A 23,020-nucleotide genomic window follows, 5' to 3' on the forward strand; every position below is an offset into this window, starting at 1 on the left:
TTTGTTTTCAGTAAGGTGTATTAACCAGTATAAACAGTACCAGGGATTAAACAACGTCATACCCAACACACCTACAATCATGTCACATGTCACATGTCAATGTGCAGTCCTCAGGATGTGTCAGGCTTTGTGTATGTACATAGAATTCCTACAGTGTGGAAGCAGCCCATCAAGTCCACACTGACCTTCCAAAAAGCATTCTACCCATCCCTGTTATCCTGTATTTCCCATGGCTAATCCACACATCCCTGGATGCTATGGACAATTTAACATAGCCAATCCACCTAACCTGCATATCTTTGGGAAGAAACTGGAGCAATCGGAAGAAACTAACACAAACATGGGGGGACAGTCACCCGAGGCTGGAATCGAACCCGGGTCCCTAGCACTGTGAGGTAGCAGTGCTAACCACTAAGCCACCGTGCTGCCTGTAAGTATGTGACCTGATCAAACAAGCAGTCAACACCTTGAAGTAAGTAATCAGAATTCCCAGTGTTTGAAAGTAGTTTAGGTTTATTATAAACGCTGATTCCCAATGTTGGGTGAGTTGAAATGAATACAACTCAAGAATACAGCCTTCGGTTATGAGATTGGATTTAGAGGGAAATGTATCTAGGGTGAGGTGTTTTATGGTCAGAATACCTGACCACAATTTGCCACACCCAGGCATGCTTAGAATTTCATGTTTCGCTTCTACATGCCAAGTCAACATGGAGACCTTTATTCTTAGCTTCTAGAGAACGCTGCAGCCCAGCCTCATCTCCATGACAGACGCATCAACTTCCTGAGGGTTGTCTGCAGCCACGAGCACTTTGTGACCCTGAACCTACCGCTTGCATCATGCTCCAAGCTTCAGGATGACAACAGACTCTTAGAGGTAGAGCTTCCACAATCTGAAACCCTTATTACCATCTGCAGCCCAAACTCAATACAACCTACACACTCCTGATCCCAGTATAACCTGTACACCTCCTGACCCCAGTATATCCTGTGCCCCTCCTGACCCCGTATATCCTGTGCCCCTCCTGACCCCAGTATAACCCGTGCCCCTCTCATACCCTAGTATAACCCCCACCCTCTCATACCCTAGTATAATCTGTTTTTATTGTATTTTATTGGTCCTATGAGTCTGCCCTGGATCATCAATGTTCCTGCAGCTGATTGAGCAGCTATTCCTGATCCCGACCCAGGCCCAGCCTCCCTCCCTCCCTCCCTCACTTTGTCACATTCAGTGTAACCCCCGCCTGACAATTACAGTCGGACCATACAATACTCTTCCTGTTAAAGTTGCAAAATGTACTTTTAACTGAAAGAGGAACAACTTCACTTTTCACAGGATGCCACTGTTCACAACTGTCCTGCTGGAATGTTCAGTCTTTCCAGGAGATTCCGTCAACAGCACTTCCTGGTGGGGCTGCTCCTAAAGGAGATAGCTGATGCACTGAAGCTGGACTCAGGCAGGTGAGCAAAGCAATGTACTGAGACTGAGGCTTCATCCTAATGTAATCAAGCGGATCAGTGTTCTACCTCACCCCTCTCCTCATCTGGCTCCATTTGCAGTTTAAATGGATGGAAGTGAAGAAAGTAATCATACAAACCTAACAGTAATTTGAATGTAAAGCAACCTGATTGTCATTGAGGTGATTTTAACCATAAGACCACATGATATCAGAGATAAAGTAACCATTCAGCTCCCAGTGTCTGGTCCATCATTGAATGAGATCATGACTGATCTGATCATCCTCAGCTCCAGTTTTCTGCCTTTCCCCCTTTAGCCCTTCATTCCTTCACTGATTAAAAATCTGTCTATCTCAGCCATAAATACACTTAATGACCTAGCTTCAACAGTCCTCTCCGGTAAAGAATTTCACAGTTTCACTCCTCTCAAAGAGAAGCATACATCTCTGTTTTAAATGTTAAATTGTTCTGAGATGATACCCTCTGGTCCTAGGTTTTCCCACAGCCTTTCCATATCTACCCTGTTCAGTCCATTAAAAATCTTTTATCTTTCAATAAGGTCGCCTCTCATTCTTCTTATTCCAACAAGTACAGGCTCAAATGACTCAACGTCTCCTTATAATGCCTCCATACCTGGTATTAGTGTAGTAAACCTTTTCTAGGCTGCCTCCAATAACAGTATGTCTTTCCTCAGATAAGTGGCCCAGAACTGTTCACAGTATTCCAGCTGTGGTTTGATTGATGCCTTGCATAGCTTTAGCCAAACCACCGTAATTCCTTACTCCATTCCCCTTGAAATAAAGGCCAACATTCTATTTGCCTTTTGTGATTCATGGAAGATGACTCTAAAATCCCACTGTTCTGCAGCTTTCTGCAGTCTTTCTCCATTTAACTAAAATTCAATTCCTCTATTCTTCTTGAAAAAGTGCCTAACCTCACATTTTCCAACATTATATTCCATCTTCTAAGTTTTTGCCCACTAGCTTAACCTGTCTGTGTCCCTCTGCAGACTCTGTGTTACCCTTATCATTTGCCTTCCCACCTATTTGTGTGTCATCCACAAACTCGGTGATAGAACATTCAGCTTCCTTACCAAAGTCATTAATATGTATTGTAAATAACTGTAGCCCCAGCTGTGATCTGTGGCACACCACTAGTTACAGATTGCCACCCTGAAAACACCTCCTTATCCCAACTCTGTCTCCTATTAGTTCGTCAATCCTCTATCCATGCTAATATACTACCTCCAACACCATGGGCTCTTATCTTATTAAGTAGCTGAACGTGTGTTATCTTTTCACACACTTTCTGAAAATCCAAGTATCTTACATCTACTACTTCCCCTTTATCTATTCTGCTGGTTACCTCCTTAGATCATTCTAAGTTTGTCAGACATGATTTCCCATTCATGAAGCCACCATGTCTGGACTTGCACCATGTCCTGTTCTCCTCTCACTCCTGTGCTGCTGACCTACACTGGCTTCTGTTTAAGTCACACCTTAATTTTAAAATCCTCACTCTTGTTTTCAAATCTCCCACCTGGCCATGCAGCTCTCTGTCTCCGTAACTACCTCCAGACTAATAATGCTCCAGGGTATCTGGCCTCCTATAATACTGACCTCTTGAGGTCCAAGTTTTAATTGTTCCTTCAGAGGTGACTGCTTGGGTCCAAACCTTCCCAACTGCCCTTTGCCTGTCTACCTCTCTCTCTCTCCTATCTCTCTCTCTCTCTCTCTTTCTGCTCCTTTTAAGGCATTCCTTAAAACCAACTTCTTTGACCAGGCTTTTAGTTGCAAACTGTATATTCCTGATGTGGTTGGTGTCAAACTTTGTTGATAATCCCACCCGCAAAGAGATATGGAATACTTTCTTGTGTTAATGGCCCGACATAAATCCAATTTGTGGTTGATGTTGCATATCCAGTTCTCATCTAGCGACATGTATGCATAGCAAAACATCCTCATAACATAACTGCACCAACAGAGAACTAAAGTAAAAGCAAAATATTACAGATGCTAGAGTTCTGAAATAAAAATAGAAAATGCTGGAGAAACTCAGCAGGGTTTGCAGCATCTGTGGAGCAAACCCTATGTTACTATTAACAAGAAGCATTATGAATAATAGTCATAATGGACTAAACAGTAACTGTTTCTCTGTCCACTACTACTGCAAAACCTGCTGAGTTTTCTCCAGCACTTTCTGTTTTTATTTTGCTCTCACGCAATAATTTTGCAGATTCTCCCATACAGTAACCTAGCAACACACACACATACAGGAAACTAGCAATAGATACACTTACACAGTTCCTAGTAACAGGCAAACATTGTCTTAGCAATACACAAAGCTCATAGACCAACACAAACTCATCTACATATACTATAATGTTTAGAAAAGCACGCAAACATACATACATACATCTGCTAACAAATACACTTGTTTGCACACACTAACTTCAGAGAACATGTGTACATATACATTCAGACAGCTAGTATTATATGCATAGATATGAAATTGATAACACACACACACTTACACAGATTGTACATTGTTACACACACATACACAGGCTGATATTTTTGTTTTGTCATGGCACCATGCACTTTAACAATACAAGTTGCTGCTCACTGTGTTTAAGTGCTATTGTTTCATGCAGATTGATCAGAAGAAAAGCAGTGAGTTTACTTCATAGCCTCCTGGCTTCACATGATAGAGACCCAAGGCTATGGAACCGTAAACTGAAGGTGAAAGTGGCAGAATTGTACCTGCCACTTCTGGGCATCATTCTGACTGCTCTCCCTGAACTGCAGAACCTGTCAGGTAAAAGAAATGCGGGAATTAGCAGGGGCTGTGGGGAAGGTACAAGGAGACTGATGGATAATAACAGAAGTAGAACACATCCTGATTTACAAGAAATAGTGAATAATACAGCTCTGAATCTGGGTTAGGATTTCCTCCTTTAGGTTTCTCTCTCTTGCTTTCTCTGAGTCCTGCGGCTAAGTTGACAATTGTAAGGAGTTCTTCATGAGACTGAGCTGAGGGACAACAGCAGATTCAGGCCAACGGGGAAGCTGTGAACATGGCTGTCATCTTGGGGTGCCAATGTGTGCAGTGGAAGTGTACTCTAAGGTTTAACAGTGAACGATCTGTGTGATACAGAAACAAAGAATGGTTACAGCGCGGAGAGAGGCCATTCACTCTATCGTGTCTGCACTGGCTCTTCAAACGGGTCAATCTCCTGCTTTCTCCCCACACTCTTGCAGACTGTTTCCATCCAAATTGCTATCTAGTCGCCCTTGCTTCCTCTTGTGGGAGAGTTTAGGACCAGACAACATAATCTCAAAGTAAGGGGTTTCCCATTTAAGGCCAAGATGAGGAGGAATTTCTTCTCTCCGAGGAGAGTAAATCTGTCGAATTCTTTACCACAGAGCACGGATCATTAGTATATTCAAGGGTGAGATAGACAGGTTTTTAATCAGTAAGGGGATCAAGCATTATAGGGAAAAGGCAGGAAAGTGGAATTGTAGGTTATCAGATGAAGCACAATCTCATTGAATAGTGGTGATGATTTGATGGGCTGAATGGCCTACTTCTTATGTCCTATTGCCAAAATGCCTTGGTATCACACTCCTGACTGGACAGTGCCCTCCTGACAATACTTCCAGAGCACTGGAGCCAAGATCAAAAGGATAGTGAATCCCCATACAGAACGTTTAAAGGAGAATGAATCTCCGTACAGAAAGTTTAAAAGAGAGAGAATCTCTGTACAGAAAGTGTAAAGGACCAAGTGGGGCAGCAAGGTCAATACATCACAGGCAGCTTCACTCATCCTGGGATACTCGGACATGACAGTGTTTTTACTAAAACATGGTCCTTGCTCCCAGGTCTGGAAACAGAAGAGAATACCAAGCCTGCTTTTTACTGACTAAAGCCTCCTATTAAAGAAACAGTCTAGGCTAATAATATAGATGCAGCTAAGAGGAGAAAAGACCTGCACTTATATAGCACCATTCACAACCTAAGGTTATCACTAAATGTTTTACAACCAATTAAGTTCTTCTGAAGTGTAGTGCCTGTTATTGAATACAAAATAAGTACATGGAAGAGAAAGGAATAGAAGCTTTCACCCATATGGTTAAGGAAGGAGTTTTTGGGGAGAATAAACATGAACATAGATCAGTTAATCTGAATAGGTCATTCTTGTGCTATACATTCTATTTGTGGTAACTTGATCTAAATTTGTTCATGTTTGTGAACATGGCATTGGGATTTGTTGATTCATTATCCAGGTAATAAATTTGACTTAAGCAGAAGTTGCTGGAAAAGTTCAGCAGGTCTGGCAGCATCTGTGAAGAAAAATCAGAGTTAACGCTTCGGCTCCGGTGACCCTTCTCCGGAACGGATGGGAGCTAGGAAAATGTCCGTTTCTATGCAGGGTGGGGGGAGGTGTTAAGGAGTAAACAATAGGTGGGGATAGAGCCCAAACAGAGAGAAGGACCGTTGGACAGGCAAAGGAGTTGATAGTGATCTGGCAAGGAGAGTGAATAGCTGTTAGTGGAGACTATTAGCGGCTAAAAATAAGTATTTTGTAATGGCAGACTTGTGTGATTAACAAGGCCTGGTGTGTTGGGTGTGGGGTTAGGACATGGGAGAATACAGGCCCTAAAATTGTTGAATTCGACATTGAGCTCAGAGGGCTACAGGGTCCCCAAGCAGAAAGTGAGGTGTTGTTCTTCCAGCTTGTGCTGAGCTTAACTGGAACACTGCAGCAAGCCTGAGACAGAGATGTTGGCCAGGGAACAGGGTGGTGTGTTGAAATGTTAAAGTTCAGTTTTTAATAAATTTGACTTGTATGGTTGGCCAGATATTAAGCTCTAGGGCAGTTCAATCTATCTATCAGGTGAAACATTAAACCAGCACTCCATGTGCCCTCTAATGATGGACAGAAGAGATCACGTGTTCTTCTTGATGTCCTGGCTGATATTTATCCCTTAACTCATGTCATAGAAGCAGGTTACCTGAACGTTATCAGATTACTCCTTGTATGGAGTTTGCTATGTCTACATTGGCTGTCGTGTTTTTCTCCATTAATAATGACTATACTTCAGAATGGACCTTATTGCCTTTTGCAGTGCTTTGGGGCATCCTGAGGGTTGTGTAAGTTGCTATATAAATGCAACTTTCTTTCAGTTCATAAAAGAAATGTAAATAAAGTGATGACCAGGGTTTAATTATATTGGTATTTGCAACTTGGAAAAGTCCAAGTCCCAGTGCAGATGGAATAACTTGCAAGATTTTCATTCATGCACTTGCTATCAGTGTTCACGCTGCAGTTTTAGGGTGATGTGGGGATTCTGTGGTCTTTGTTGAACTATTCCAAATAAAACTCCATCCTGTAGAACTAACCATGGTACTTTGGAGTTGACTCCACTAAGTGTATAATGAACCATCATGGTGCCTTTGCAGGAAGGTGAAAGTTAATGACCTCCATTTTCCCATGTTTAGTAATGGTCCCTAAACTTTGTCCTTTTCCTGTTGAACTTTTGTTTTTAGATTCAGATGGCCCGAAGAGTAAATTGACAACACACTATTCTAATCCCAGAAATGCCTCCAGCCTCATATTCACATCGCCAGTGCTGTTGACCCCATCCAGTGCTTCATCAAACAGATACTCAACTCCCATTGCAGGGGTAAGCTCTTTCCACTGCAGGGTATTTTGCTTCAGAGTTGCCTCTCTGTGCTGAATCCAGCAGCTCAGACTAGTTCTAGATCTTTAATCGACCCAGAGGTCCTACAGAATCTAAGTTGTCATACAATTATTGCACAGAAAGAGACTATTCAATCTACTGTGACTCTGCTGGCTCTTTGAAATTGTTGTCCATATAAATCCACTCCTCTGATGTTTTCTGCTAATTTCTTCATTTCATACATTACCTTTTCAAAGTTACTACTGATTCTGCTTCCATTGTCCTTATAGACATTGCAGATCATAACAACTTACTATAAAGTTCTCCTTATCTCACACAGATTCTTTTGCTAATCATCAAAATCTGTATCCTGTGGTTACTGACCCTTACTCCAGTGGAAACAGTTTCTTTTTAACTATCTATTAAAATGCTTTTGAATCATTTTCAGTGTCTCTGTTAAATCTCACCGCTTCTGCTCTGCACTAAGAACAATCCTCAGATCCTGTTCCACGTACTTTGCTGATGCTATTGTTAATAATGCCATTGCCGTACCCACTAATAATAGATCACCAGAACAATGCAGTGGCCTCGATCTCCAGCTGGCTGTACCTCCCATGTGGGTGGAGCGGAGATTGGAATTCTCTCCATTGCAAGGATCTGACCCCGACCTCAGCACATGTTCAGGGCTGGGACAGATTTTGAAGTCCATTTGGCACTGCCTCGGATCTGTCCTTGGAGAATCTGGAGATCACCATCAGTTACGTGGTGTTCCGACCCTTTTTACCTCAAACTGTCAGACTCATTCTGCTTGTCAGGATTGCCTGGATATTGCTTATGGTGAGGCAAAATAACTGAAGAGTATTCTGACATTCGTGTCATTTTCCATTTAATTATGTTGTGCTTGGCTATTCTAGGTCAGAGATGGAATGAATAGGAAATCAGCATATTGAAATGAATATCACTGGGTCAGTTGTATTTTGGGATAAGTGTACCGTGGGACAGGAGACAAAGATCATCAGGTGCCCTGACGGTATTGCGGACCAATCTGGGTGTATTGTAGGATGCTATGTATGTTGTGGGGTGCTGGGGAACATAGTGTGTAGAGAGCCAAACGAGAGAGATTTGACTTGTGTGTCTGTGTGTGTGCACGTGTGTGTGTGTATCTGTCTGTGAGAGTCATGTGTGTGTGTTGGTTAGTCTCTGTATCTGTGTGTGTGTGTGTGTGTGTGTGAGAGAGAGAGAACATCTGTGTGTCTGTATGTATGTGAGAGTCTCTGTATCTGTGTGAGTCTCTGTATCTGTGAGAGAGAGTCTGTGTGTCTGTGTGTATGAGAGAGAGACAGTCTGCGTGATTGAGTGTGTGTGTATGCATGAGAAAGGGTCTGTATGTGTGTGTGTATTTGTATGTGTGTGTGTGCGTGTGCACGTGCGTGTGTGTGTTTGTGCTTTAGATGGCAACAGGCTTGGGTTCACTGTGTTCTACATTCCCCTGTCTTACCAAAACTTAAACTAGGCTCTATCAAGACAAATAATGATTTAAAGTTCTTACGAAGATTTGTAGCTCAGCTTGTGGGTGAGGTTGTTGATTTCCTTGCTGAGCTGTCTGGTTGTAGTTCAGACATTTCATCACCATGCATGACATTGGTCCTGCATGTCATGGGTACAACGTAGTGTACAAAATACTACGCAAGGACTGCCAAAAACATTACATCAGCCGGACAGGAAGAAAACTAGCCATCAGGATACACGAACACCAGCTAGCAGCAAAACGACACGATGAACTTTCCCTCATTTCAGTACACTCGGACAATGAAGGCTGTCAATTTAACTGGGATGGCGTGACCATCCTAGCACAATCCAACCATAGACATGCACAGGAATTCCTAGAGGCCTGGTTCTCCACCCATAATACAATCAATAAACAGGTGAAATTAGACCCCATATACAAACCCCTGCAAAACAGAACCAAAATGACACAAAACACCTCAATAGACCAGATCATATAAATACTGAGTGGAGTAGAACTCCATCGTTTCATTGGAGGCTGCAATGATGATGTTACCTAGCACGGTGACAAAACGTTTGAACTACAGCCAGGCGCTCGGCGAGCAAGTCAACAACCTCACAAATAATGATTTGGATAAGTGGCTATGAACAGCAGCTCTCCTGGAAGCAGCAGGGGAACCAGTGCCTACAGGAGGAAGCTGCTGAGATAGAGCTGTTAGCTCTCCACACAGAACCTTTCCTAATCTCCCAATTCAGAGGAGGTGGTTTCTGAACCAATGGAACTGCCCTCAGTTCATGAGGTGATTCGCTCTTCATGAGGGGCAGCAAGAAGGCAGTAGAACTTTGAAATTGTCCAGCTCCTGTTGCCATCTGAGCATCTGGCATTAATGCCTCCACCTTTTTACACTCATTCTGCCCTGTGAGTTTGCTGCAGTACCATCAACCACAGCCTATCACATGGTTGATGCAATGTACCATTCTCTGTCTTGCAGTTTTCAAGTCCAAGTGCCACTAAAACAGCAGAAGTGACCCACAAGACATTCTTGTTCTGCTTCCTGTGGGTTCTGAAGAACGCTGATGAAACAACTATTAAAGGATGGATGCAGAGCCTTCCAACCCCACAGTTGCTCAGTTTTCTGGAGATCCTTGACCTCTGTGTGTCCAACTTTGAGTACGAGGTCAGAGGACCATATCTTCACATGTTAATAAAAGATCATTTAGCATATCAGTAAATCCAGTGGATTTCCAAATCAATACTTTCCAAATCAATCTTTGAGTGATCCTTCTGGGGAAAGGCCTGTTTCTGATGAGGGTGCCCTGCAATGCCTAGAGGAATGGTAGAGATCTGGATTACTAGCTCTTTGATAGAATCACATGCTGTGGATAAATGGGAGCTTGTAGACAGACTATACTTGCATTTCTAGAGTACATTTGATAAGATGCCACATCAGTGATTCTTTTGAAAATAAAAGCTTGTGGTGCAGGGGGTAACATAACAGCATGAATGGAAGACTGACCAGCTGACAGAAAACAGAGATAAATGGGTCTTTGTCTAATTGGTAGGATGTGCTGAGTCTAGTTCTGCAATTTTAGGCCCTCAGACTTTTACAATGTCCGTCAATGACTTGGATGAGGGGAGTGAAGGCATAGGAGTTAAATTTTCAGACAGCACCAAGGTAGGTAGGAATGTCTATTGTGAAAAAGACTCAAGGAAGTTGCAGATGGCTAGAGATAGGTTGAGTAAGCGGGAAAAAAATCTGGCATGTGGATTATAAAGTGGGAAAATATGAAGCCGTTTAATTTAGTAGGAAAAATATAAAAGAAAACAGAAAATGATTGCAGAATTCCGAGGTGCAGAGGGATTGTAACAGATTTGTATTCAGGTATAGTGCATAATCAGAAAGGCTAATGGGATGCTGTCCTGTGTGACAAGAGGAATTGAACACAACAGTGAGGATCAAAAACATAAATTGCTGGAGAAGCTTAGCAGGTCTGGCAGCATCTATGGAGAGAAACCAGAATTAATGTTTCAGGTTCAATGACCCTTCCTGAACTCCAGCTCTGGGGAAAGGTCACTCGACCTGAAATGTTAACCATATTTTTCTCCACAGATGCTGCCAGACCTGCTGAGCTTATCCAGCAATTTCTGTTTTTGTTACTGATTTACAGCATCCGCGGTTCTTTTGGTTTTTTTTTATTAACAGTAAGGACGCCATGTTTCAGTTATATAGGGCTTTGCAGAGATCACATCTTGAAAACTGAGTACAGCTTTAGTCTCCTTCCCTAACGAGGGATATAAATGCGTTGGAAGCAGTTTAGATGAGGTTTACTGGTTAGACAGGTGGAGCTTCTTTCCCCTGGAGATTAGAAGACTGAGGCATGACTTTATCGATGGTTATAATATCCTGAGTAGTCTTGGCAAAGTAGACTTGGAGAGGATGTTTCCTTTTATGGATCAGTCCAGAACTGGAGGGCACTGTTGTAAAATTGTGGTGGGGTTTCACCCTTCCAAGACAGAAATGAGGAGAATTTTCTTTTCTCTCAAGAACTGGTAGAGGTGGGATCATTAAACATTTTTAAATTAGAGGTTGATAGATTCTTATTAGGCAAGGGATTTGAGGGTTATCAGGGGTTGATGGGAATGTGGAATTTGAAACACAAGAAGATTGGCCATGATCTTATTGATGCCTTGCTGGGTTGAATGGTCTATTTAGAACATAGAACTGTACAGCAAAGGAATGGGCCCTTCGGCCAGGGATGTTGTGCTGAACTTGATGCCAAATTAAACTAATCCTTTCTGCCTACCCTTGGTCCATATCCCTCATTCCTTGCATGTTCACTTCATTATCTAAAAGTCCCTTAAACACTCCTATCAAAACTGCCTCCACCACCACCCTTGGCAGCGCGTTCCAGATTCCTACCACTGTGTGTGTAAAAAATATCTCTTCTGAACTTACTCCTCTCACCTTAAATGCGTGCCCCCTAGTTGTGAACATTTCAACTCTTGGAAAAAGATTCTGAAAGTCAGTCCTAAATCCTAATCCTAAATGGCCAATCTTCTTGTGTTTCAAATTATGCATCTCATAATTTTATAGACTTCTATCAAGTCTCCCTCCACCACGACAGAGAAAACACCCCGAGATTTTCTAGGCTCTCCTTATAGCTCATACCTCTAATCCAGGCAGCATCTCTGCTCCTATGATGCTGCTTGGCCTGCTGTGTTCATCCAGCCCTGCACCTTGTTGTCTAGCATCCTGATAAACCTCTTCTGCACCTTCTCCAAAGCCTCCATATCCTTCCTGTAATGTGACAACCAGAATTGAATGCAGTACTCTAAGTGTGGCCTAACCAAGACTTGTAAAGCTGCAGGATGACATGCTGACCCTTGTACTCAATTTTGTGACCAATAAAGGTAAGCATGCCGTACGCCTTCTTTACCATCTTATCTACTTGAGTATCCACTTTTGGGGAGCTATGGACTTGAACCCCAAGATCCCTTTGTACATCAGTGCTGTTTAGGGTCTTGCCATTAACTGTATACTTTTATTTAACAAAAACAGAAGTTACTGGGAAAGTTCAGCAGGTCTGGCAGCATCTGTGAAGAGAAATCAGAGTTAATGTTTCAAGTCCAGTGACCCTTCCTCAGTACTGATGGTATCTAGGAAAATGTTGGTTTATATGCAGAAGATAGGGTGGGGGGAGCGGGTAAGGAGTAAATGATAGGTGAGGATAGAGCCCAAACAGAGAGAAGAGCAGTTGGACAGACAAAGGAGTTGATAGTAATCTGACTAGGAGAGTGAATAGCTGTTAGTGGAGACTGTTAGCGGCTAAAAATAGGTAATAGGTAATGGCAGACTATGTGATTAACAAGGCCTGGTGTGTGGGGTAGGGGGCTAGGACGTGGGAGAGTACAGGCCCTAAAATTATTGAATTCGACATTGAGCTCAGAGGGCTACAGGGTCCCCAAGCGGAACATGAGGCGTTGTTCTTCCAGCTTGTGCTGATCTTCACTGGAACACAGAAGCAAGCCTGAGACAGAGATGTTGGCCAGGGAACAGGGTGGTGTGTTAAAGTGGTAGGAAACTGGAAGCTTAGGGTCATTTTTGCGAGCAGAGTGTAGATGTTCTAAGAAGTGGTCACCCAGTCTATTCTTTGTTTCCCCAATGTAAAGGAGACCACATTGTGTGCAGTGAATGCAGTAGACTAGGTTGCATTAAGTGCAGGTAAAATGCTGCTTCACCTGAAAGGTATGTTTGGGCCCATGGATACTGGGGAGGGAGGGGGTAAATGGACAGGTGTGTTACACTTTCAGAGGTTGCAGGGCAAGGTGGCGTGAGACTGTGTCAGGGGTGTTGGAGGTGAAGGAAGAGTAGACCAGGGTCTCCCAGAGGGAACAGTCCCTATGGAAGGTGAACAAGGAAGGGGAGGGGATATGTGTCTGGTGGTGGTATCTTGCTGGAGGTGGCGGGAATGGCATCTAATGATCTTCTGGATGTGGATGCTGATGGGATGGTATATAAGGATAAGGGGAACCCTATCGCTGTTGTGGGAGGGAAGAGGGGGGTGAGGGTGGAAGTGTGGGAGATTGGTCAGACCAGTTTGAGAGCCCTGTCGACAACGGTGCTGGCAATCCTCAATTGAGGAGGAAGGTGGACATTTCGGGGGCTCCCTTGTCGAAGTTGGCCTCATTGGAACATATGCGATGGAGACGGAGGAACTGGGAGAATGGAATGGAGTCTTTACCGGAAGCAGGGTGTGAGAATATATAGTCCAGGTAGCTGTGGGAGTCGGTGGGTTTATAGTGGATATTAGTGGCCAGTCTATCCCAGAAAGGGAAACAGGTTGTCAAGGAAGAGAAGGGAGGAATCAGAGATAGACCAGGTGAAAGTGAGGGCAGGGCGGAAATTGGAATCAACATCAGTGAACTTTTCCAATTTGGACGAGAGACAGAAGCAGCACTGATGATATTGTTGATTTATTAGAGAAAGAGTTGTGAGCGGGGGCCGGAATAGGACTGCACTAGGAATGTTCCACATACTCCACGAAGAGACAGGCATAACTGGGGCCACGCGTGTACCCATGGTTACCCCTCTGACCTGAAGAAATTGAGAGGAGTTAAAAGAGAAGTTATTCAGGGTGAGGACGAGCTCGGCCAAGCAGCCCAGGGTTCAGGCCTTTGCTCCAAGAAGAAGCCGAAAGCCCTGAGACCATCCTGGTGGGGGTTGAGTGTGTAAAGGGATTGCATGTCCAAGGTAAAGAGGAGGCGGCTGAAGCCTACAAACTGGAAATTTTGAAACTGACGTAAAGTGTCAGAGGAATCATGGATGTACATGGGCAGGGACTGGACCAGGGGAGAGAAGACCGAGTCAAGGTAGGTAGAGATGGGTTCTGTGGGGTAGAGCTGAAAAAATGAGTCTGCCTGAACAGTCGTGTTTGTAGATTTTTGGAAGGAGGTAGAAGCAAGCTGTGTGGGGCTGGGGGACTATCAGCTTGGAGGCAGTGGTGGGGGTTGGGGGTCGTGGTAGGTGGTGTAGAGGAGAAGATTGCCAGATGAAATGAGGTCAGTGACTGCAGTTGATACAATGGCCTGATGTTCCACAGGGAGATAGGAGGAGGTATCTGAGAGCTGGTGCTCAGCCTCTGCAATGTAGAGGTCAGTACATCAGACTACAACAGCACCACCCTTATCGGCAGGTTTAATAAAAAAAGTCAGGGTTGAATCTAAGCACAAGGAGTGCAGTCAGTTCAGATGGAGACAGGTTGTATTGGGTGAAGGGGGACAGAGAAATTGAGGTGACCAATGTCACATCGACAGTTCTCAATGAACAGATTGAGTGCAAGTAAAAGGCCAGAAGGGGAGGTATCCAGGTGGAGGGAGGGTGTTGAAGCTGGGTGAAGGGGTCTGTGGGACAGGGGGAGGACTCTTGTCCAAAGAAATGGGCATGGAGGCAAAGATGACAGAAGAAGAGTTCAATGTTATATTGTACCCAAAATTCATTAAGATGGGGACACAATAAAAATGAGGCCTTCGCTGAGTAGGAAACATTCAGCATCAGAGAGTGGAAAGTTAGGAGGGATGGTGAATATCTGACACGAGGTGGGGTTGGGGGAGGGGATGGAGACAGAGCGAAGAGGAGGGGATGAAGGTTTCAGAGGACCATGGGTATTTCTGAGTTGTTGCACCATTGTCAATAGGGGTCTGAACTGAGTATGACCCATCTCCTGCACTTCCGCCCTCACACCCTCTCTTCCCTCCTGCAATAGTAATAGGGTTCCCCTTGTCCTTACCTACCATCCCACCAGCATCCACATCCAGAAGATCATCAGCTGCCATTCCTGCCACCTCCAGCAAGATGCCACCACCAGACACATATTCCCCTCGCCTCCCTTGTTCACCTTCCACAGGGACCGTTCCCTCCGGGACACCCTGGTCCACACTTCCTTCACCCCCAACACCCTCCCCCAGCCCCATGGCACCTTGCCCTGCAATCACCGAAGGCGTAACACCTGCCCATTTACCCCCTCCCTCCCCACTATCCAAGGGCCCAAACATACCTTTCAGGTGAAGCAGCACTTTACTTGCAATTAACACAACCTAGTCTACTGCATTTGCTGCTCACAATGTGGTCTCCTCTACATTGGGGAAACAAAGTGTAGACTGGGTGACTGCTTCTCAGAACACCTACGTTCTGTTCGCAAAAAAGACCCTGAGCATCCTGTTGCCTGCCACTTTAACACACTACCCTGTTCTCTGGCCAACATCTCTGTCTCAGGCTTGCTGCAGTGTTCCAGCGAAGCTCAGTGCAAGCTGGAAGAACACCTCATTTTCCACTTGGGGACCCTACAGCCCTCCAGACTCAATATCGAATTCAATAATTTTAGGGCCTGAACCCTCCCATGTCCTAACCCCCTACCCCACACACCAGGCCTTGTTAATCACATAGTCTGCCATTACATATTACCTATTTGTAGCCGCTAACAGTCTCCACAGCTATTCACTCTCCTAGTCAGATTACTATCAATTCCTTTGTCTGTCCAACTGCTCTTCTCCCTCTTTGGGCTCTATCCCCACCTATCATTTACTCCTTACCCGCTCCCCCCACCCTATCTTCTGCATATAAACCAACATTTTCCTAGACACCATCAATTCTGAGGAAAGGTCACTGGACCTGAAACGTTAACTCTGATTTCTGTTCACAGATGCTGCCAGACCTGCTGAGTTTTCCAGCAACTTCTGTTTTTGTTTCTGATTTGCAGCATCCACAGTTCTTTTGGTTTTTATTTTTCCTTAACATTTGATCGCCAAAGTGCAGGACCTCACACTTACCTGGATTAAACTCCATCTGCCATTGCTCCACCCATATCTGCAGCTGTTCCATATCCCGGTGTATCCTTTGACAACCTTCTACACTATCCACAACTCCATCGATCTTTGTATTGTCTGACCCTGAAGGTCTAGGCCCAAAACGTCAGCCTTTCTGCTCCTATGATGCTGCTTGGCCTGCTGTGTTCATCCAGCCCTGCACCTTGTTGTCTCGGATTCTCCAGCATCTGCAGTTCCTACTATCTCTAATTCTGAATCCATGCGGCCAAGTCACCATGGATCGCATGCATTTTAACCTTCTGGATGAGCCTACCATGGGGGACCTTGTGAAAAACCTTACTAAAATCCATGCAGACAACATCTACTGTTCTACCCTCATCGATCACCTTTGTCACCGTCCTTGAAAAATTCTGTCAAGTTATTAAGACATGACCTGCCCTGTGCAAAGCCACGCTTTTCCAAGCGTGTGTAAATCCTATCCCTAAGAATTCTCTCCAATAGCTTCCCAACCATCGATGTGAGACTCACTGGTCTATACGTTCCTAGATTATCCGCATTGCCCTTCTTGAACAGGGGAACAACATTAGCTTCTTGCCAGTCCTCTGGGCCCTCTCCAGTGGCTAATGAGGATACAAAGATCTTGGTCAAGGCCCCAGCAATCTCCCCTCTTGCCTCTCTTTATAACTTGGGGTAGATACAACCGGGCCCTGGGGACTTATCTACCTTAATGCTCTTCAAGAGACCTACTCAAAATGCCCTAGCATATTAGCATGCTCCACACAAATCTCACTATCTTCCATATCGTTCTTCTGGGTGAATACTGACACAGAGTAATCATTTAGGATCTCACCCACATCCTCTGCCTCCAAGCATAAGTTCCCTCCTTTATCCTTGAGTGGCCCTACCTTCTTCCTAGTTATCCTCTTGTTTTTAATGTATCTGTAGAATGCCTTGGGATTCCCTTTAACCCTACTTGCCAAGGTCATGTCATGGCCCCTTCTTGCTCTCCTAATCCCCTGCTTGAGTTCTTTCCAGCTTTCTTTATATTCCTCACGGGCCCTGTCCAATTTTAGCTTCCTAAATCTTCTTTTTCTCTTTTGACTAAATTCACAATCTCCCACATTATCCAAGGGTCCCTTACCTTGCCATCTTTGTCCTTCCTGCTTACTGGAACGTGCCAGTCCTGAACTCTCATCAGCACATCTTTAAACAAATCCCACATGCCTGGTACTTGCCTGGTAACAGCTCCTCCGAATTAACACTCCCTAGCTCCTGCCTAGTACTGATGTAACTTGCCCTCCCACAATTTAGTACCTCCCCACAAGGTCACGACATATCCTTATTCATTAGCTATCCTAAAACTTAAGGAGTTGTGACCACTTTTTCTAACATGCTCTCCCACTGAAAGGTCAGTTATCTGGCCAGGCTCATTAGCCAGTACAAGGTACATTATGGCCTCTCCTCTAGTTGGATTCACGTACTGTTTCATGAATCCCTGTTGGATGCACTTAACAAATCCTGTCCCCTAAGCTTTTTGCTATGAGAGTCCCAGTCGATGTTGGGGAAGTTCACCCACTATGACAACCCTGTTGTTATTGCATCATTCCATAATGTGCGTACATATTTATTCCTCAATGTCTCAGTGGTGGCTGGGGGGACCTATAGCATAATCCTATCAGAGTGATTGCACCCATCTTATTTCTGAGCTCTACCCATGTTGCCTCAGTGGATGAGCCCTTCAGCATGTCCCCTCTGGGTGCAGATGTAACATTCTCCCTGATTAGGAATGCAACTCCTCCATCTCTTTTACCTTCCTCTCTATTTCGCCTAAAACAACAAAACCCTGGAACGTTGAGCAGCTCCAGTCTCTCTCTCTCAACCAAGTCTCTGTAAGACCACAACATCATAGTCCCATGTAGTGATCCAGGCTCTAAGCTCATCTGCCTTACCTGCAATACACTTTGTGTTGAAATAAACACACTTCAGCCCATTAGTACCATTGTGTTCATTTACCTGCTTCTGCCTGTCCTTCCTTTCTGATTTACTGGTCTTAACATCTACCAACCTTCCCCATCCATCCCTCCACTTACTGACCTGCTGCTCTGGTTCCCATCCCCCTGCCGCTCTAGTTTAAACCCTCCCAAGTAATACCAGTGAACTTCCATATGAGGATATTGGTTTCCCCTCCATTTTAGGGCAACCTATTCCTCTGTACAGGTCATTCCTGCCCCAGAAGAGGTCCCAATGATCCGAGAATCTGAAACTCTGCCCCCTACACCTGCTCCTTAGCCACATATTCATCTGTCCTATCTTTCTATTCTTGCCTCACTAGCACGTAGCACTGGGAGTAACCCAGATATTACTACCCTCGAGATCTTGCTTTTCAGCCTCTTTCCTAACTCTCTGTACTCACTCCACAGGACCTCTTCCCTCTTTCTACCTATGCTATTGGTGCCACTGTGCACAACGACCTCTGGCTGCTCACCCTCCCCCTTAAGAATTTTGTGCAACTGCTCAGAGATATCCTTGACCCTGGTACCAGGGAGACAACACACCACTCTGGAGTATCACACATGGTTGCAGAAACACGTGTCTGTGCCCCTAACTAGTGAGTCTCCTACCACTATTGCTCGCTTGGATCTTGCCTGACCCTGCTTTACAGCAGAGCCAGTTGTGGTGCCACAGACCTGGCTGTTGCTGTTATACTCCCCTGAGAGACTATCCACCTCAACAGAATCCAAAACAGTAAACCTGTTAGAGAGGCATTTCTGCCCCTATTTCATCTGTTCGTTTCTGAGCATTTATTGGCCATCCCTAGTTATCCTTGAGAAGGTGGTTCTGAGCCAATTTCTTGAACTGCTATAGTCCATGTCATGGAGATATATCCACAGTGCTTTAAGGGAGGAAGTTCCAAGATTTTGACCCCACCACAGTAAAGGAACAGTTTGGAAGGGAGAACAAAAAAAACCCAGAATATTATTTAAATAGAAAAAAATTGCAGAAAATTGCAACACAAAGTGACTTGAGGTCTTATACCCGAAACACAGAAAACTAGCAGACAAGTGCAGCAGGTAATCGAGAATATTAATGGAATGTTGGCCCTTATTTCAAGGGGTTTGGAGTATGAGTAGGGAAGTGTCAGTGCTACTGTACAAGGTGCTGGTGAGAGACCACTTCTGGAGTACTGACAGCCCTTATTTAAGGAAATATTATTTCATTGGAGACAGTTCAGAGAAGGTTCACTAGATGATCCTTGGTATGGAGGGATTGTCTTATGAGTAAGGGTTAAACTGTTTGGGACTCTACTCACCAGAGTTTAGAAGCATGAGAGGTGATCTCATTAAAACATCGGATTCTTAAGGACCTTGACAGGGTACATGCTAAGAGGATGTTCACTCTCATGGGAAAGTCTAGGGCAAGAGGGCAGAGTCTCAGAATTCAAGGGCACCAATTTTAGACTGAGATGAGGAAGAAATTCTTCTCTCAGAGGCTTGAGAGTCTTTGGAACTCCTTGCTGAGAGGGAGCAGTGTCCTTGTATGTATTTAAGGTTGAGATATATATATTGTTGATCAGTCAGGGAATCCGGGAAAGGGCAGAAAAGTGGACAAGAGGAATGTCGGATCAGCCATGATCCTATTGAATAGTAGAGCAGGCTCAAGAGGCCAATGGCCTACTCCTGTTCCTGTTTTGTATAGTGTTTTGATGCAGATTGAATAGACTGTGCAGGAGAAGCAGACACAGTAACCTCGCCGGCCTGTTCTCCTTTCGTTTCGCTTCACATTGCCGTCTGAGAAAGGAATTACCTTCATGACTGGACCAAGGACAGAATGACACAAAATTGTATCTGTCGGCAGGGCCAACCATCCACAGAACAGATCGGCAGCCATGTTTACAGGAAGTCGAGAGACATGAAGGCACGGCTGGAGGATGCCATCTTCGGAACCACAGGAGCCCGCAGTGAGATGATGAAACGCCGGGAATATCCAGGTGAGGTGAAGGGTCATTCCCTACATTGTGCAAGCCCCAACAGCCTGGACAAGGTGACGCTATCACTGCTCAAATCATCGAGCTGCGTCTGGTTATTGGTTTGGCACCTGTAGCTTTAACTGCAGCACTTAAATGAGACCTATAGGCCTCAATATCATGGGAGGCTGTTGTTGTATTGGTGGCTGGTCAGCTAAGTGAAAGGTAAAAACCCTACACCAGGTATCTAACGTTGCAGGTATTGTTCTATATGCTGGTCTGAAAACTTCATCACTGGCTGTGGTTGGTATTCCTCCCTGACCTTCCTCAAAGTCTCCCCTGTGTATCTTCATATTTTCAGGAATTGACAGGTTATTCTCTCGGGTGAGTGTGGGCCTACAGGAGAAGTTACGCTGGCGAAAGGACCTGACGCAGTGGCGTCAAGCTGTTGATAAAGACAAGTAAGAGAATACTGTTGAATAGTAGGATTGTAATAACTGCCGATGCTGGAGTCGGAGATAACCGTGTGAAGCTGGAGGAACACAGCAAACCAGGCAGTGTCAGAGGAGCAGGAAAACTGACGTTTTGGATCAGGACCCTTCTTCAAAAATGGTGGAGGGGGAAGGGGGCTCTGAATGCCTCCCGCCTCACTGACCAATTCCCACCACTGCCTACCTGCACTCACCTATCACCATACCACCTACCTTCCCCAGCTCCACCCCTCCTCTCTATTTATTTCGGACCTCCCTTCCCCCTCCCCCATTTCTGAAGAAGAGTCCTGACTCGAAACGTCAACTTTCCTGCTCTTCTGATGCTGCCCGGCCTGCTGTGTTCCTCCAGCTCCACACTGTTATTTCTATATAAGAGAATACTGTTCCCTGCCTTGGTAATCTTTATTTGCCTGAGTATGTGAAGGACTGCCTCTTGTGAGTATGAGCATAACCAGCTATTACTGACTTGACAACACCTTGTCTCAAGGGGTCTCAGGGTGAGTCATTCCTGAAGCTGTCATTTACACAGGATCTGTGCTCATTATCAGGAACAATAGCCTCATCCATCCTCTGTCCCCCAGTGTGAAGGAGATGGGTGCACAGCACTGATCAGCACTTTTTGCTGCAATACCATCGCTTTCTCTTTCTCTTGCTCCAGTTTCTTTCGTCAATCGGGCACTACGTCTCTTTGAAGGAGCAATCTGGTGAGAAGTCACTGTCAATCAGATCCGGGTTTGCCAGACGGCCTCCTGGAGGCATGGGAAACCCATGTGAATTCAGGAGAATCATTGAGCTACCTCAATATCCTGGTGGGGCTCAGTGACACTGACCTTTACCTGTTTCAGTAATGAACCTAATTAATTAGGGTTTCCAATGTTAACACCTTCCTGCTGCTGCTTTAAAGACGGTCAGTTTTCCTGTTGGCTTCACTCATGATTATTCATGCCCACCCACCCACCCTCTCGGCACCTAGCCCACCCTGGCCAGCTTTGCTAAATCCAGCTCCAGATTCCACAAAACACCATGATCACAAGCCTAAAGGCCAGAGGCTGTGAAAGAGTTGATTGCAGCTACATTATGTAGAGGGTAGTGAAAGTGTGGAATGAACTCCGTGGGGAGGTAGAGAGGTCTAACTGTGACAGCAAATTCCAAGCAGAATTGGGGAAATGCCTGTGAAGACTGTGTGAAATGAGATATTTCCTGGACACTTGATGTGGGACCCAGTGGCCTATTTCCATTACTTTCTAAATTCCTGGCTCGCTCGAGTTGACACCATGTATTTCCAGCTCTGACACTAACCCTGATTTTTATCTCCGTCTTCTCAGGTTGAAGGCGGAACTTCAACAAGAAGCCCTGGTCAGTGGGAATTTGACCGTGGAGACAAACCTGATTGTGCTCGACACCCTGGAATTGATTGTCCAGGTATGAAGTGCAAAGATCCTCTTGTCCATTCTCCCCACTACCCCCATCTCAACCCCTCCTAGCCCCTACTTTCAGACATCGCTGTTTAATGATTGGCAAATAAAGTTCAATAAAATGAACACTGAGAAACTAGTGTGTGTTCACTTTCAAGGACTCAGATATTCTGAGGGCGTTGTTCCTGCGCACCAGTGATTGACTCACAGGTGATGAGACGCAGTCAATGAACAAGGCCCTTTCATTCACAGGGCACAGGTTCAAGGTGAGAGGGGGAAAGTTTAGGGGAGAAGTGTGAGCAAAATTTTTCACACAGAGGGTGATGGGTGCCTGGAACATACTGCCAGTGGAGGCAGTGGAAGCAGGCACGTTAACAACGTTTAAGGTGTATCTTGATAGACACATGAACATGAGGTGAACAGAAGGATAGATACTGTGCATGGGCTGTAAGTAGCTGGTCTAAATAAGGATCAGAATTGGCACAGGCGTGGTAGGCCAAAGGCCTGTCCCTGTGCTGTATTGAATTGAATGGAACTGAATTCTTCAGAGTTGCAAAAATCAAAATTTCCAAGACAGCAGGTTAAAATTTTATAGAAGATATTTGGTGAATTCTTTTTGAATTCTCTGGTGGCTGGCAGCTCTCACTCAATGTGGTAACTTTTGCCTGACTAATTACCCAGTCTCTCACCCTAATAGAGGTTTCATATTGATCATCCCAATATTAACCCACAAGTGAGATAGCAAGGTGTAGAGCTGGATGAACACAGCAGGCCAAGCAGCATCAGAGGAGCAGGAAGGCTGACGTTTCGGGCCTAGACCCTTCTTCAGAAAACCACATGTTCCAAGCAAAAGAGCAAATGAAACTCAGATTCAAACAAAACAGAAGATTCACAGGTTCCACACAGCTGTATGTGTTCAAATTCAGATTTTCTGTAGAAGGGTCTAGGCCCGAAACGTCAGCCTTCCTGCTCCTCTGATGCTGCTTGGCCTGCTGTGTTCATCCAGCTCTACACCTTGTTATCTCAGATTCTCCAGCATCTGCAGTTCCTATTATCTCCTTAACCCACAAGTGTATGTATTAGCCAGTACAGTCTATTACCATTATAACATAACTGATAAAGATATCACTCATGCAGTGTCAAACCTTGTTTTTCAAACTGCCTCTCCGCTGTTTTTA

The 23,020-nt window shown here is 44.8% G+C and overlaps 1 protein-coding gene across 1 annotated transcript in view; it reads left to right on the forward strand.

The window, feature by feature from the left end:
- LOC109933116 (dedicator of cytokinesis protein 7-like) overlaps window positions 1–23,020 on the forward strand; it is a 185,117-nt gene that overhangs the window by 120,205 nt on the left and 41,892 nt on the right. The window contains exons 26-33 of the mRNA XM_048613977.1: window positions 731–877; window positions 1,337–1,461; window positions 4,112–4,275; window positions 7,009–7,145; window positions 9,641–9,826; window positions 19,828–19,960; window positions 20,298–20,397; window positions 21,753–21,849. Coding sequence (XP_048469934.1) covers window positions 731–877; window positions 1,337–1,461; window positions 4,112–4,275; window positions 7,009–7,145; window positions 9,641–9,826; window positions 19,828–19,960; window positions 20,298–20,397; window positions 21,753–21,849 — 1,089 coding nt within the window. The remainder of the gene's footprint in view (window positions 1–730; window positions 878–1,336; window positions 1,462–4,111; window positions 4,276–7,008; window positions 7,146–9,640; window positions 9,827–19,827; window positions 19,961–20,297; window positions 20,398–21,752; window positions 21,850–23,020) is intronic.

The sequence above is a fragment of the Rhincodon typus genome, chromosome 29 (genome assembly GCF_021869965.1).
Source record: "Rhincodon typus isolate 14 chromosome 29, sRhiTyp1.1, whole genome shotgun sequence".
NCBI lineage: Eukaryota > Metazoa > Chordata > Chondrichthyes > Orectolobiformes > Rhincodontidae > Rhincodon > Rhincodon typus.